The sequence below is a fragment of the Rhinatrema bivittatum genome, chromosome 8 (genome assembly GCF_901001135.1).
Source record: "Rhinatrema bivittatum chromosome 8, aRhiBiv1.1, whole genome shotgun sequence".
In the NCBI taxonomy this organism is placed as follows: Eukaryota; Metazoa; Chordata; class Amphibia; order Gymnophiona; family Rhinatrematidae; genus Rhinatrema; species Rhinatrema bivittatum.
In genome coordinates this window covers 59,926,023-59,943,683 of record NC_042622.1, presented here as the reverse complement: position 1 = coordinate 59,943,683, position 17,661 = coordinate 59,926,023, and the positions used below count along the sequence as shown (strand labels likewise).

Genomic DNA, 17,661 nt, shown 5'->3' with positions numbered 1-17,661 from the left:
GTGGGGGTGAAAGGGAAATTGAATCTAAGGTTACTAAGAGCCAAGAGAAACAGATAAGTATGAGAAAAAAGAAGTGTGAAGCTTGCTGGGCAGACTGGATGGACCGATTGGTTTTCCTCTGCCGTCATTTCTATGTTTCTATGTATGCAAATCTATTTCATGCATATTCATATGTTTCTATGTATGCAAATCTATTTCATGCATATTCATTAGGGGTATCCTGAAAACCCGACTGGTTTGCAGCCCTCGAGGACCGGACTACGCCCACCCCTGAGTTAGGGGAACCCCAAAACCAGGCGATACCCTCTGACAGGTCCCCCTTCGGACCCATTCCCGCATCATGCTGTGAAGGGCAGTTCAGTAAAAACAGCCTCCAAGTAGCACTGATACATGTTAGTGGGGGGGGAGGGAGGGGGGGGTGTCAAGCTGAGATGCCTGAATATGATAAACAGCAAAAAAGTAAACCCCCCACTAGCACGCTCCCAAAGCATCTGACCATTGTGTGCCTAGCTGCGCACCTGCACAAGCGAGCATGGACAGGGCAGCCAAAAGCTAGGTCTGTATAATAAGTGCCCATAAATTATAGGCGCAAAACAGGTGGTCCAAAAAGGCACCTACCCGAGTGCCCACCTGGGCGTTTCAAGCAGAAGCCATCGGACAGTGTTTTGTGGCAGACTTGTGCGCAGAAAAGCATGCGAACGCCCCCGCAGCCTATCACACTGCGTCTAAGCAAAGCCTGAGTGGGGCCTAGCCAAAAGGCTACTCAACCCGCCAAGGTGCCACAATTCTCCAAGCTCCCTCGGAGATGGGAATGGACATCAGATTGGCATGCAGAGGCTCAGAGACCAGAAGGGAAATGGAATCACTCACTCTTTTTTATTTTACTCCTTACCTGAACTCAGCCAGTCCCGGCCGAGTATAGAGCCGGTTTCTGGATGCTGAGGGAGAGGGTTAATGTCGTCACCGCCGTGCTCGGCTTCTTGCACCCGCTAACCTCTCAGCTGTTTCTCTACAGGTAAGTCCATGTCGGAAAACCAGGCTACTGGACCGAGACACTCATCCTCAGGAAAACTCGACTGAGGGAGGGACCATAAGGTATTGCCACAGAGAGTGGGGCAAATTAATTTCCTTCTTTTTTTTCTCCTTCATTTTTTATATATATATATATTTTTAAAGTAACTCCCAGTAGGAGATGCACATACACCGTCTGCTGTAGACTGAGAATACGGTGGGCTGATGCCAGTGCAGGGATATATATACCTTGATGTCAGCTTTGCTCTGTCTCCATCTGCTGGTAGAAGTACATAATAGACTGCTGTGGATTAACCTGTCTGAATGCTAAGAAAGGCTTATTTTATCAACTCCATAAAGGGAGCGGGAAGGGCTTGTGTGACTGATTATCTTGGTTACAGGTCTCCAAGAGCAAGCAGGATATATCATCTATACAAGTGGGACTCCTTAGCTAAGGGTTGTGTGGATGATACATCCTGCTTGTCTTGAAAGAAAGGTTCTTCACTACTAGTGGTGTGCAGCTTGTAATATGGACAGATTTTTGGCATGCCCAGCAGGTTTAGCACTTTCTTCTGATCAGTATATATCTGCAAATAAATCAGACAGCAGCCCAGACCAGTGGCATTCACCTTATCAATGAAGTAGAGTGCCACAGCCCTTTGTCGCACTTTCATCTCTTTGGATTTCCAGTCTTCTCTGTAGTTGTTCCTAATCTTGTCAACTGATTTCTTCAACCTCCGAGCAGTCTCATACTTCTGCCAGTCTTTTTCACCCTGCAGAATACAAGTTTTTAAAATACATACTTATTACAGATTATGGATATTACAGGTTGCTCAAAATGTGTGGCCAGAATAGCGCTGGATTTTTCAAGAACTCCTTCAATTCATGAAATGTTATCAATTCTGCATTGGCTCCCATGGAGGCAGTATAAACTTTATAAATCAGGGTCAGAAATCTTAAAGTGCTAAGAGGTATAGCACCAGAATATCTGCAGGAGAAGGTGGAGTGGTATCAGACCAGTAGAAATTTACAATCAAGTAAAAATGCGCTTCTCGAGATGCCCTTGTATAAACTGGTGTGAGGGAATTGGGTAAGATCAAGAGTTTTTTTTTAAAGTAATGGCTCCCTTTTTATGTAATAGGCTATCTTTAGAGCTCAGTCAAGATGTTGATTTTCTAAAGTTCGGAAAGAGACTTAAGACATGGTTATTCCCCCAAGGGAGTGTGATGTGGTGTGGGGGGTTATAATATTCTCTGCAGCGGCAAGATCTCTTGGAAATGGTAGTATGACTGTTAATGTATTATTTTAAATAATGCATTTTTTATAAGAAAACATTATTTTATTGAGAAAGCAGAGGTCTTACCTGTAACAGGTGTTCTCCGAGGACAGCAGGATGTTAGACCTCACACATCATCAGATGAAGCCCAGCACAGAAATGAGCTCAAAGAATCTAGAACTTTCAAATATGCCTTACTGAGCAGGTGCAGCTGTAGTCATCACTCTGATCCCTAGGCAGAGTCCCTCAGGCCATGATATATGGAACCAACTCCCAGGGGAGGCAGGTGGGTTTCATGAGGACTAACATCCTGCTGTCCTCTGAGAACACCTGTTACAGGAAGCAACTCTGCTTTCTCCAAGGACAAGCAGGATGGTAGTCCTCACACATGGGTGAATCCCAAGCTATAGGCTGTCCGAGCAGGACAAAGCGGGAAACTGCACATTACTGAAGGCACCAACTCTCTCCCTTTTGTCTGTGTGGCAGTCAACCCACAAGAGGTCTAGGTAGAAAAAGAGTTGGGTTCTACAAAGAAAAAACCCCCATAGAAATGACTGAGACGCAAACGCCCATTTGTAGCTGGGGCGCCTAAGGCAGACGAGTGAAGCAAGTGCTAGGAAAAAACATGCTCCGCATCACGGAAAACATTGCAAGCCGGGTTTCAGATCAGTAAACCCTGACAATGACAGTATGTCTAGAACATTTCTGGATGCAGGAAAATGTCTAGAGATGTAATCAAGGACTCTTAGACAAAGACCGCATAGTTTGCTTTGTGTTAGAAGACAACCAAAAACCCAAATGGGGCCCAAGAATTCCCCAGAAAGAAAATGCAGTCCTCTGGCATCCGAAGGACAGAATGCATCTGCAGTGTGTGCGCAGTTTGGCTGATAGGAACAATGGGAAGAAAAACCCAAGCAACACTTGGAAGAATAATCAGCAGCAATGGCAGATTCTGTGATAGACCCTACGTACCAAAGCACCAGACATAGCTGACTAGCAGATAGCATCAAGAGTTTCAGGGGAGTTTCGCTGCTGAAAGAAAGAATAGTGAACTATCTACAGTCGGGAGAATTGCTGGACCAGAGGCAGCAAGGATTCACCAGGGGAAGATCCTGTCAGACAAATCTGATTTACTTTTTTGACTGGGTGATTAGGGAATTGGATAGAGGAAGAGTGCTCGATGTCATCTACTTGGATTTCAGCAAAGCTTTTGATATGGTCCTGCACAGGAGTGAGTGCTGAGGTGGTGACCTGGATTGCAAACTGGTTGACACAGAAGGCAATGTGTGATGGTAAATGGAACTTACTCTGAAGAGAGAGCGGTGTTAAGCAGAGTGCCGCAAGGATTGGTGTTGGGACTGATCCTGTTCAATATCTATGTGAGCGACATAGCGGACGAGATAGAAGGTAAGGTTTATCTTTCTGCGGATGACACTAAGATCTGCAACAGAGTGGATACGCCAGAAGGAGTGGAGAGAATGAGACGGGATTTAAGGAGTGGTCACGCCAGAGTGGACACGCCAGAAGGAGTGGAGAGAATGAGACGGGATTTAAGGAGTGGTCGAAGATACGGCAGCTGAGATTCAATGCCAAGAAGTGCAGAGTCATGCATATCGGGTGCAGAAATCCGAAAGAACTGTATTCGATGGGGGTGAAGGGCTGAGGTACACGGAGCAGGAGAGAGACCTTGGGGTGATAGTGTCAAATGATCTGAAGTCGGGGAAACAATGTGACAAGTTGATAGCTAAAGCCAGAAGAATGCTGGGCTGCATAGAGAGAGGAATATTGAGTAAGAAAAGGGAAGTGATTATCCTCTTGTACAGGTCCTTGGCGAGGCCTCACCTGGAGTACTGTGCTCAGTTCTGGAGACCGTATTTCCGAAGGGACAGAAGACAGGATACAGGCGGTCCAGAGAAGGGCGACCAAAAAGGTGGATGGTCTTCATCAAATGACTTATGAGGAGAGACTGAAGAATCTAAATATGTACACCCTGGAGGAAAGTAGGAACAGAGGTGATATGATACAGACTTTCAGATACTTGAAAGGTTTTAATGATCCAAAGACAACGACAAACCTTTTCCGTTGGAAAACAATCAGCAGAACTAGGGGTCACGATTTGAATCTCCAAGGAGGAAGACTCAGAATCAATATCAGGAAGTATTTCTTCACGGAGAGGGTGGTGGATGCCTGGAACGCCCTTCTGGAGGAAGTGGTAAAGACCAAAACTGTGAAGGACTTCAAAGGGGCGTGGGATAAACACTGTGGATCCATAAAAGTCTAGAGGATGTGAATGAAGAGAGGGTGGCTTGCGGGAAAGACAACTAATACCTGGAGATAATACCCTCATTCAATAGACATACACATGGTTAATGCGACTACGACAGGGCTCTATGCTTCAACAGCAAGAGGAAATGTGGATAAAAGGATTTGCATTCACAAAAGCGGGGAGTAGCTTGCTTGTTACAGCTGTTACTGCCCCAAACCAAACAAGCCTGATACTTCACTTTCAATGCATATCTAGTGTAGCTTTCTGCTTCAACGGCAGGGGGGAATGAAGAAAAGATGATTTTATATTCAGACAACAACCAAGAAGGACTGAATTACACAGTCTGGGTAAACAAATAAGCAAGGGTGTTGCTTGCTTGTTATGGCGGTTACTACCCCAAATCAATTAAGCCTGATTCTTCCCTTAGAAGCAGTTCCTGCACTGCTCTCTACATTAATGGCGGGGGTGGATGGGAAATAGAACCAAAAGGTTACTAAATGCCAAGAGTAACAGATAAGTATGAGAAAGGAGAGAAAAAAAAAGTGTGAAAGCTTGCTGGGCAGACTGGATAGGCCATTTGGTCTTCTTCTGCCATCATTTCTATGTTTCTATGGGATGAAAGGCAATCCCTGAATGGGATCGCTAGCCCAAACCCCCGAGCAGGGAAATAAGTTAGGCCTGAAGTTCAACCACACTGCACCCTGTCAAGGACAGGAGTATCCATCCTGCCTACAGGATAATTCAGGTGAGCAGGAAGGCACTTTGGGCAACCTAGTGAAGTGAGAAAAGCTAAAGTCAGTATTTGTATCTTTCCCTGCAAATATATGCTAAGATATACCACAAATGCCTTAGCTTTTTCTCCCCTTCCCCAGACATTCCAACTGGAAGATGGAAGGAGCAAAGAACACAAGGAGGCAGACCGCTAAGACTGCCGGGGTAATCACAAGTCACTAGGTTGTATATCGCAACCCCAAGTGAATAACTCACTGCCAATTCCAGTAGGGAGTTAGCCATAGAGCAGAGCCCTCAGCCTGCTTGCAACAGCTGAAACAGAGTGAATTCCCCAGAAAATAAATCCACAAACACTCCACCAAGAGACAGGAAGCTGGGGTGCAGTAAGTGCAAACCCCTGTCGAACAGGATTTCTTCACTGACCTGGAAACCCTAAGGGCAGGGCCAGGGGGACCTTGGAACAGATTACCATGAACCTGTCTTAAGTATTAATATCTCAGCTATGATTGCATATACTTCCCCCAAGGAAGCACGTAGTTCAGTGCATGGACCAGGAATCCCCAGTCAGCAGTGGCCAAAGGAAGAAAGGATCAATAAACACCAGGAGTTCTTTATTGATCACAGAACGTAATAAAAGCCCGACTCAGGCAGAGTTTCTCTCATACTCTGCTTCAGAGGCTATTCATTCTCTAGCAGATGGCTTTTCTCCATATATCAGGTGAACATTTTTCATTGAGTTGAAAAATTACTTTGTTGTCTCGACACAGCTTTGTCTGCATTGCACATCGGCTGATATCTAAGTATCAGTCGAGCATGAGTAAATCTAAACCACAAAAGTTAGCGGTTCTCTTGAACACAAAAACACCTTCAAGTCTGTCAGTGTTTCAACCGGAAAAATGTTCACCTGATATATGGAGAAAAGCCATCTGCTAGAGAATGAATAGCCCCTGAAGCAGCTCTATGAGCGAAACTCAGCCTGAGTCAGGCTTTTATTACGTTCTGTGATCAATAAAGAGCTCCTGGTGTTTACTGATCCTTTCTTCCTTTGGTCGCTACTGCAATATTGGATCAATTTCCGGTTTGTTTTTTTGGACCATCCCCAGTCAGCAGACAGGGTTATCCCTAAAATGGGAAAGTATAGCTTGCAAGCCATTGCAATCAAAGAGCAGCACTTCTGTTGTGGGGGTCCTTCGTCCCCCAACTCCCTCAGCCATGGATTACGGTGATAGGTTAAAGGCATACTCGCCAATTAGATGGATTAGAACTTCCTCACTGAGGTAGGGTTCCATAGGTGAGAATGACTGGCAATAATGGTCCTTATCAAAAGATGCCCACTGAGCTCAGGAGAAACCCCTAATTTTCACTGGGGAGCTGCTCTGGAATGGCTCCCTCACGAAATAAACCTGTTGTGCCTTAGGCCGACCTAAGGAGAGCGCTTCCACTTGACCGGCTCTCGGATCCTGTGAGGAACCGAGAGCGACCGCCAGTCAGAAGCAGTGACATCCCTTCACTGGGAAACGGAGAACGAGGGACCCCCTTGTAGGGGTGGACAACTAGGTGTCCAGAGGCCCAGTCGAAACCTCTCTTCATGGACAGGAAAGCAACGGAAATCGGGGAGAAGAAAAAAGGAAAATAAATAAAACTACCATAAGGTAAAGGAAAGAAAACTGCTGCAGCTCTAGAAAAAAATCACTTACAAAGAGGAGAGAGCAAAGCTGAATACTGTGACACACACGGCTCCCGCGACCACATGGCTCCTGATGAGTGTGCCTGAACAGAAAACCAACATGGAGAAAGGCAACTGACCCAGAATCCTCTGCTTTCTTAGCCTGTCCTGGCTATACGAACTCTAAGTGACTTATTGAGCCTGACTTGCAAAAATTCCAGGAACACCTGGACAGCATTTGAAGCTGACGCCAAGTTATTATGCCTAATTATAGGGTCATAAAAGGAAAAGGCAACGGAGGGAACTTCAGGCTATACTGTCACAATAAGAGGCACTATTCTCAGGAGTATCTGTAAACACAACTTCAGATGTGTTAATTGCCCTGACCAGCAAGATTTTAACAGAACAAAGGACTATCTAGAGAGTGATGGTAAATGGGCCCCACCTGGGAGAAGTAATCAGGGCAGATTAGGGATAATCACATCATGCTGCTGACATGACAACCAATGTAAATTATTCTTTGGGTAGTTACACACGCTAGAATCTTCCAACCTAGTACGATATTGAATGTTATCTATAAAAGAAGGATCACTTCCTGTATACAGGGAGATGCTGGTCAGTTTGTCAGAGAAAGGGTATCCATCAACCAGCATCTTCCAAGAATACTTATACTGATCAATAAAACAAAATTATACTTTCTACAAAGTCTGTGTGTTCTTGTATCCCTGGATATAAGCATAGGTTGCGCTTAACACTCTGTGGAAAAAAAAAAGAGAGAGACTGAGGGACTCTGCCTAGGGGGCAGGGTGATGACTACAGCTGCATGTTTGAAAGTTCTAGATTCTTTGAGATCAAAGTTCCATGCCGGACTCCATCCGATGTCGTCACCCATGTGTAAGGACTACCATCCTGCTTGTCCTTGGAAAAGAAAACAATTGTAACACAGAAACCAAGGATAATCCACATTGTAAGTACAATCTTAAAATGGATACAAACAGAGTCACATTTCTCATTTGTCTCTTAACAGGCTTGTGATATCAAAGTATGAGGTAAAGAATAGACAACCCCATCTGTTTCCCATTCCTTTACACAGTCTACAACTCTGGGCTAGGAAAAAACCCCACCAATACATTTGTTTCTTATGCATGGTGTCTTCATAAAGAAAAATTATGTATCTCATAATGATTTTTAAATAGCAGTAAAAAAAAAAAAAAAAAAAATCAACCCCCTCAAAACCCTTCCTCCCCTCTCCCATATCCTCAATAATTTTCCTGAAATGGTCTGTGTTCCACAAAACATTGTAGGGCATAGAAAGAGGAAGTTATTACAGATCATATGTAGATACACCAAGGGCAGTAACTGCCCAGATAGACATGTATAATTTAGAAATCGCACTTCTAGCTCTTGCCAGAAGGCTTTGAAGATAAGACTCCCAAGTATCCAGGAACAATTTTCTATGTGAAAAGATGACACCACACACCAAGTTCTCCATCTGATTATCACCATGAAATAAATTCCTCCATCTCCTAAAGATCAGAGGATCAGTATCCTGCCAAATCCCCAAAATAACCCTTTTTTCCCCCCACTTTCCACATAGGTCTCCTCTGTCCCTTGCCTCTTATTGACAAGTTAAAAGAATCATCAAATAGCACATTATTCACAGAAGGCTGGATCTTTTGTCCAATTAACGTACCTAGATACTGAAAAATCTTCCGCCATAGGACTGTATAGATGTACAATATCAACAGGCATACACTAAAGTTCTTTTCTCTATTGTACATTTAGGACATCTATCAGTATCTGCAATCTTAGCCTTATGAGCTCTATATTGCATTTCTCTAAACTACATAAATTCAGTGAGTTCTCCAACCTTAGAGAAGGACCTTTCTAAAGATCCAGGGTCAGTATAATAGAGTCCTTTCTTCATTTTTCCACTAAAACTTGATATTGAGCATGAGTGACAAAGGCCCACTTCTATATAGATTTCTGGAGCACAGAGACAGACAGCCTTTCTCCTCTATTTTGAAAAAATCATCCATCTTGGAGATTAGAAAATTGTTCAAACCTCATTTAAATAGAAAACTGACATAATGGTTCAACTACATGTATGGAAAAATAATCCTATCTACCCCATATTGATCCTGAAAGGACATGATAATCCTGCCCTCTTTAATGTCATGCTTAACTGTAGGATACCCACTTGAGCCCAGGAGATGAAAGCATTAACATGATCTCCTGGCTTAAAATCCAGGAAGGAAGGAAAGACAGGACTGGTGAGGCATAGATCAGCAGTTTAGCAATAAATTTCCAAGAATGTCTCTAAGGAGTTACTAAAGTACGACTCCGGATATAGACTGGCAGCTGGTGAGTATGAGTATTAAGTATGAATCAGAGGTGAACAGGTCTGAAGAACACAAAGTGGGGACAATCTAAGTCCAGCAAACCAAATCCTCCATGTGTCTCATCTTTCTTCAAGCACTGTAAAGGTATGCTGGGTTTTGTACCAGGCCATAAGAATGGAGAAAGGTGTCTGAGTCTGAATATCTTTCTTCAAAAGACGTAACAGAAGGACTATAGACCAGTGAGCGTGACTTCACTGCCGGGACACAGCCAGCATGGATTTATTCAATGGAAGTCTTGCCTCACAAACCTGCTACATTGTTTAAAGGGGTTAATAAATGTGGTTAAGATGAGCCAGTAGATATAATGTATTTGGATTTTTAGAAGGTGTTTGACAAAGTCCCACATGAAAGGCTTCTAAGAAAATTAAAAAGTCATGGGACAGGAGGCTCAGTGTGCTATGGCGATCAAAAAAGCAAACAGAATGTTAGAAATTATTAGGAAGAGAATGGCAAATAAAATGGAGGATGTCATAATGCCACTGTCTCGCTCCATGGTGAGACTACACCTTGAATACTATGAGCAATTCTGGTCGCCACATCTAAAAAAGATATAACTGCACTGTAGAAAGTACAGAGAAGGGCGACAAAATGATAAAGGGCATGAAACAGCTCCCTTATGAGGAAAGGCTAAAGAGATTAAGGCTGTTCAGTTTGGAGAAGGCACAGCTGAGGAGGGATATGAGAGGTTGACAAAATCATGAAAGGACTTGAATGGGTAAATGTGAATAGATTATTTACTCTTTCAAATAATAATTTAAAGACTAAAGGGGACTCCATGAAGTCACCAAGTAGCATATTTAAAACAAATAGGAGAAAATTATTTTTCACACTATGCACAATTAAGCTCCGGAATCCATTGCCAGAGGATGTTAGGGCAGTTAGCTTAGCTGGGTTTAAAAAAGGTTTGGACAAGTTCTTGGAGGAGAAGTCCATAAACTGCTATTAGTCAAGCTGACTTAGGGAATTGCCATCCCATACTATTGGCATTAATAGTATGGGATCTATTTAATGTTTGGGTACTTGTATCCTGGATTGGCCACTACTAGAAACAGGATGCTGGGCTTGATAGACTCTTGGTCTCACCCAGTATGGCAACTTGGTGATTTGGCCTGTTATACAGCTGTAGTAACTTCTTGTATTGAAAGGGGGCATTCAGTTTAAGTAATTGCTCCAAGGAAAGCTTTGGTAGTTGTAGCCCCTCTAAAAAGCAGTCTATATAGATAAAACCTGGCTGGGCCAACTGGTATCTGTAATAGTTAGAAAAAAGATGAATATATCTTTATTAGCATTGATCAAACCTCCCTGCTCATTCCTAAGCAGTTATATATTGAGAACATGCCCCCATTGGGTGATCTGCAGCTTGGCTGGATAAAGTAGCATGCACCAGATGTTCACGGAATGAAGCTTAGTACAGACCAGAGCAAATTCATGTTGCAGCGCAGCTACTTTGTTGGAGTCATCTTGGAAAATGATTATTTTCTTGTTATCATGCAGCAGTTGCTTTCCTCAATGTAACACTTGCAGGATGTCTGATTTGTGAGTGAAATTGAGTAAACATGCCTAGTCGCGGCCTCCTCCTTTTGGCCTAGCCGCTGAACTCATTCTATCCGCAACTTTATTTATTTATTTATTTATTTGTTATTTTTATTATACCGAGTTTCATGATAGGAATCACATCAACCCGGTTTACAATTAACAATGTGAGTAAAGGCAGAGAGTAACAAAGTAAAGAACATTTCCCAATACAAGAACAAATATAGTATGAAACTTAACAAATATTATAACAATATTTTGGATGTGAGAAAGTTACAAAAAACATGGAAAAATAACTTGGATATGAAAGGGGAAGAATTGTAGAACGACTATAAGCATTTTAACCAGCTGTATCAATTAATAAATATGTATAATATTATAAAATGTAGATGTGTAGCAAAATGATTAGATAAGATATTGTTGTGAAGTATAATAAAATGTTGCTGTGACTGCGTGTGAAGTTAGTGGATTTTTTTTTTTTTTTACAGTTCCTAACTTTTGTGTTTATGCTGATGATGAGTGGGGAATTTAATCCAGATCTGGGAAAGCTTTTTTAAAAAGCCAAGTTTTTAGTCTTTTCCTAAAAGTTGGAGCGCATGGTTCTTGTCTTAAGTCCGGTGGGATGGAGTTCCAAAGGATTGGACCTGCTGATGAGAGAGCTCTTGAGCTGTAGGATTTATGATGGTAGGTTTTGGCATGTGGAACCTGTAGTGATTCTTTGTAGTGTTCCCTGATGGGTCTGTCTGATGTGTGTTTTTTAAAAGGGATTTGTAGGTCCAGTTGAGTGTGTTGATGGATGTTCTTGTAGATAATCATGATGGTTTTATACATAATTCTGAAGTGGATCGGTAACCAATGAAGGTCTTTGAGGATGGGGGAGATGTGGTCGATTTTCCTGGAGTTTGTGAGGATTCTGGCTGCTGTGTTCTGTACCATTTGTAGAGGCTTGGTGTAGGAAGCTGGGAGGCCTAGTAGAAGAGAATTGCAATAATCTAGTTTGGAGAAGATTATTGCTTGCAGGATTGATCTAAAGTCATGCGCATGGAAAAGTGGCTTTATTCTTTTCAGGATATGTAATTTGTGGAAGCAGTCTTTGGTAGTTCTGTTAATGAATGGTTTGAGGCTAAGTCGATTATCTAAGAAGGCTCCTAGATCTCTTACATGGGTGGTTTGTAGGAGTGTTGGAGGCTTTGAAAGTGTATTGTTGTTTTCAGGTGCTATAAGGAGATATTCCGTTTTCGACGCATTGAGGACTAGGTTTAGGCTGTTGAGGAGGTGTTTGATTTCTAGTAAGCAATTGTCCCAGTATTCCATTGTTATCGAGATTGATTCTTTTAAAGGGATCACAATCTGTACGTCGTCAGCGAAGAGGAAGTGTTTCAGGTTTAATTTTGTGAGTAATTGACAAAGTGGTAGAAGGTATATATTAAATAGAGTGGGTGACAGGGAAGAACCTTGTGGCACCCCTCTGGTGGAGGGGTGATATTGGGATTCTGTATTATGAATTTTGACCCTGTAACCTCTGTTTTCCAGGAAGGTTTTGAACCATGTTAGTGAAGTAGCTGTCACTCCAATATTTGCCAGTTGTTTTAGCAGGAGGTAATGGTTGACGGTATCAAAGGCCGCCGAGAAGTCAAGGAGGATTAGTAAAAATGCTTTGCCTTTATCGATTCCGGAGAGGAGGAAGTCTGAGAGTGAAAGAAGTAGTGTTTCTGTGCTTGCAGCTTTTCGAAAGCCATATTGGTTTGGAGACAGAATTCCGTGGTCTTCCAAGTAGTTGGAAAGTTGAGTGTTCACCAATTTCTCCATTATTTTGGCTATGAATGGAAGGTTGGAAATAGGGCGGAAGTTGTTGGGATCATTTGGATTTAGATTCGATTTTTTTAGGAGGGGTTTGATTGAAGCTGTTTTTAGCTCATCTGAGTAGATACCCTGGGATAGTGAACAGTTTATAATTTCAGCAAGTGATTTTGATATAATATCAGGAATGAGAAGTAGCATTTTGGAGGGAATTTGATCAAACGGGTGTGATGAAGGTTTCATTTTCTTCAGCACCGATTGTATCTCTGTGACAGTGATGGGTTCGAATGCGTTAAGTTGGATATCTTTGTTAGGGAGAATATATGTGTTATCTTGAGAGCTAGTGGTTAATGGCAATTGATTAAGGAGTTCAGAGATTTTTTTGCTGAAATGAAGAGCCAGTTCGTCTGCTTTGGTCTGAGAAAGTTCGGGTGGTATATCAGGAGTGATGGGTTTAGTGAGATTGGAAACGAAGGCGAATAGAGCTTTCGAATCATTGATGATGTGATGAACCTGACAGGCATAGTAGTCTCTTTTTGTTTTCTGTGTACTGATTTTGTATTGGTGGAGCGTGCGTTTGTAGTCTGACAGTGAGGCCGGAGAGGGGGCTTTACGCCATTTTCTTTCTTTCTGCCGAAGTAGTTTTTTGAGATTTCGCAGTTCATCATTGAACCAGGGTTGTCTTTTGGATGCCTTTGAAGACGGTTTTTTGGTGGTCAGTGGGCAAAGTGTGTTTGCTACTTCTTTTGTTATTTTGGACCATGATTGGATAGCGGAATTAGGTGTAGAAACATCGATGGATGGTAGTTCTGGGGCTATAACTTTGCTGAGGAGTTCAGAGTTACATGTTTTTTCTGTAGAGGAAAGCGGGTCTTGAGTCAGGCTTAAAATCTGGTTGTGGTAGGGAAAAACTGGTGGTGATTAAGGAGTGGTCTGACCATGGGACTTGTTGACAGTCAGGTTGATTTGTTTGGGATATGCCGGCATTTGTAAAGAAGAGGTCGAGTGTGTGTCCTCCTTTGTGAGTGGGTTTGTTGATTTGTTGTTTGAAACCCATTGCAGACATTGCGGTGAGGAAGGCTTCGCAGTTCGTTGAAACTTTACCCAGTCTGTACTGAAGCCTAACTCACACAATATCCAAGCTTCAAGGAAGTCTTGCAACTCTGAGTCTGCTATGCTTTCGAGCGATCTGACAAAGCCCAAATTATTGCGCCTTGAACTATTTTCCAAGTCTTCAAATTTCTGCACCCACCTCTTTAATTTAGACAGCTCGAAAGAGTGCATATACATGTCATTGAGTTGGCCTGAGAATTTCACATTAGAGATCCTCTTCCCAACTGAAGGCTTAGCAGCTGTTACTTCTTCTAATTTATCGTAAATCTTTTCAAATTTTGCCTCCAATGCAAGGACCACCACTGCAGTGAGTTCCACTACTGCAGCACTGTTCAACAGTGAAGCTACTGAGACGGCCGACTCTCTGGCCATCTTGGGCTCAATTAGCTTACTCTTCTCCATCTCTCTCTATTTTTTCCCCAGAATAGGAGGACATAACTGTGTAAGCACTGCACCATCTGGTCCGCCAATGACTCAGTAATCAAAAGAAGGTCTTGTTAGGTTACTACACATAAAAAAAGAACATTCAGTGCATACGAAGTAGGATGGCATCCGAAGTGGGATGGTACCTGAAGCAGCAAGATCATACATCTTTCCTGGCTCAATGCATCACATGATCTTCTAAATAATGTAGTTTTATTTTATATGTTTGGTTTATACTTAAATTTGTTTTATGTATGCTTTGATTACTGGTTTAAAAATCACTCCACAAATTACCAGAACAAATCTTCGATCTAACAACACTTCTTGTCTAAAAATTCCTTCCATTAAAGATGCTAGACTATCAACTACTAGAAACACAGCATTCTCCATTGCTTCCCCAAAAAAATGGAACTCTCTACCGCCTTATTTAAGAACTCAATCTAACATCAAAAAAGTTCAAGAAGGACCTAAAAACTTTCCTCTTCCATACAGTCTACATCAATAATCATCCTTAACAATCCATCTACAATCAATTCAACCATTCAAACCCAAACAAGAAAAAAACAGTAACTACAACTGGCATCAACCTTAAGTATTACAATTTCAGAAATTTAATATGCTCCTTTAAGATGAATTAATACTATTTTTGTTACTTTCCTTTTTACATCTTTCCCTTCTCCCCCTCTTTCACCCCACCATCCTCCTCTACCTATCATTTCACTATTGTTATTGTTTTCTTCTTTTGCAACTATGCATAATTTATCTGATTGTTTTGATTCTGTAAACCATTGTGATGGCTAAACCGAATGACGGTATATAAAAACGAATAAATAAATAAATAAAAAATAAATTATATACTGTTTTAATTGGTCTTTGAAACTTAAAGTGGTATATAATGTTTTTTTTAATAAGTAAATAAATTCAGTATAATGAATGCTGGGGCCTGCACTGCATGGATACTTAGGATGATATATTCCCCTCAGTTGTTTTTCATTGATTTTACACAAATTACAATAAACATACTATCTGGAACAAATCTGTGTAAGTGTCATTTGTAATCCACATAAATCTGCTGACTTTTTAGGGGGTAAAATATTTTTGCAAGCTACTATACTTAGTTCCACAACCTGGTTATTTTTACCCGCATTGAAGCAGTGGAAATGTTCCCAGGGCAGAGAGACTGAGTGAGAAAACTATGCACATAATTTTGGTTGAAAAAAGTATCCACAGAAAAAGCAGGTGAAAATCTCTGCAGCTACTTTCTCCTTAGGCAATTTTCAAAGTAAAAGTATGCGAAGACTTTTCCATTGAAAACTGGTGCAAAAACCATGGAAAAAAGTACCTGTGGATGTTGTAGCTATGTGAGTAGTATGAAAATTGCTATCATATTCATAAAAGAATCAACTTATACATTCATCTTTTTTATACCCTGACTCAAACAGTTTTTTTGCTGTCAAATATATTCTTTATATATATATATATATATATATATATATATATATATATATATATATATATATATATATATATATATATATATATATATATATATATATATTTATAACTACAATCCAATTAATCCAAATATAAGATGGCCTCAAACATAAGGGGACCCCATAAATCAAACCCGGGGAAAATAAGTTTGTTATATTATTGTGGGTCTTTTTTACTACTTTCTTTGGCTTATTTTATTTGGTTTCTTGCATTCTTCTTCCCTCACGCCTATTTCCCTTGCTTCTCCACTTCTGCAGGTTGCTGGGAGATGGTGAGGAGGCAAAGGGTAAGATCTGCGTGTAGCATAACCAGTTTGTTTGTTTTTTAGGGTGACCAGTTTAACTCTATTAGAAGGGAGGTGTACTTTCCCATTAAAAAGGTCCCCTAAATTCAAGTTGGCACTAAGCAGCAGAAGCAGGGCTCTATTAATGGATCTGAAAATAGGGTCTGAGGGGGTTGATGAGAAGCATTGGGAGGTGAGTGAGCCGTTCACTAGCATCAGCAGACTCAGGCTGCTGCTTTGGGCTGTGGGAGGGGGAGGGGAGAGGCTCTGGGTTCATGAAGGTGCAATAAAGGGTGCCTTGCACTGGAGCAGCAGCAGTATCAGTGCTCTAAAGTGGGATCAGATACGTGGCAGCAAAGTAAGGGTTGCAATCAGGACTGCACTGGATGGTAAAAAACCAATGCACTGGTGACAGGGGGTACCAGCAAGCTCAGGGCAGGAGTATAGATTGCAGTGGTTGACACAGTGCTGGGGTGGCAGCAGCAGCAAGTTTACATAGTGTCGGGCCAGTGGCTGTCAGTCAGGCTCTGCAATGATGCAAGACCCAGCTACAGTGACCATTTTATTTCTCCCTCCTCCCAGCCCTGGTTATTGATCTGCTCACTTCCAAATTGCATTTTTCTTTTCTTCAATCTCATATTTTTCCCTTTTACTAATCTAGGATATCAATATGTAGAATGCTCTTCAGTATAACTTCTGTTGTAGTAATGTTCTTATATCTGCAAGTGTCTAAATTATATCAGCCAGAAGTGATGACTTTAATTTGTTACTATTGGTAAAAAAATACTCTCTTACTATTAAGCTCATTTCTTATTTGTTCTTTTAAAGTCACTACCCTCATACAGACTTCTCAATCTGAAGTGGCTAAACTTTATTAAAAATGCAAAACTGAAGTTGTATTGCCTACAACTCTAATACAGCCTGCCCTATACTCATGGACCTCAATTTACTATGATTCTGCAGCTATCAAAAAAAAAAGTGTTTCTGGCGGTTCCAAAGCAGTAGACGCTTTGCTACGATACGTTTTACAGGCTTCTCAAGGATTTCTTTTAAAGCCACAACTCCAAGGACAAAGGAGGCGAGACTTTAATGATAGCCAATACATCCCTTAGCTGCAAGTATCATCGACTGAATGTGGCCAGCATAATGCTGAGGTTCCTGCTCTGATGGGGATCCTGCAGTCATCATCTTACCTTGATTCTAGAGCTGGGATTTAACATGATATACTTGATGGACCCTTGGATGTTCTCAGTCCAGGATACCAGCCAGGTAACTTTATTGTCATGTCTGATCTCCTTCCATTTGTGTCCCGGAGGTGGTGGTGGAACCAGTGAATCTCTGTAGAAGGGAAGTGAATAGGAGAGAGATGAAGCATTCTCACAAGGCCAAGAGTTCAAATTAATAACAAACAGGCCAATACAATAAAGCAGCGCGGAAAATAGGCGCTCAATGTTGAGCGCCTGCTTTCCTACACGCGCCCAGCCACCTCTCCCAGGCGCACAATAGAATATTTAAATGAGGGGTCACGCTGCCAAGGAGGGACAAACGTGTGTCTCCTCAGCAGCAGGCGCCCAGCAGAAGTGGCTGTCAGCAGGTTAGGAAAACGGACACTCAATTTTATGAGTGTCTATTTTAATGTATAAAGTTTTTTATTTCAATTTA

The 17,661-nt window shown here is 41.7% G+C and overlaps 1 protein-coding gene across 1 annotated transcript in view; it reads right to left on the bottom strand.

The window, feature by feature from the left end:
* The window catches only part of TOP1 (DNA topoisomerase I), a 349,577-nt gene that overhangs the window by 41,518 nt on the left and 290,398 nt on the right, over positions 1-17,661 (bottom strand). Inside the window, exons 13-14 of the mRNA XM_029612494.1 lie at positions 17,193-17,337; positions 1,641-1,784 (exon numbers count right to left, since the gene is read on the bottom strand). Coding sequence (XP_029468354.1) covers positions 1,641-1,784; positions 17,193-17,337 — 289 coding nt within the window. The remainder of the gene's footprint in view (positions 1-1,640; positions 1,785-17,192; positions 17,338-17,661) is intronic.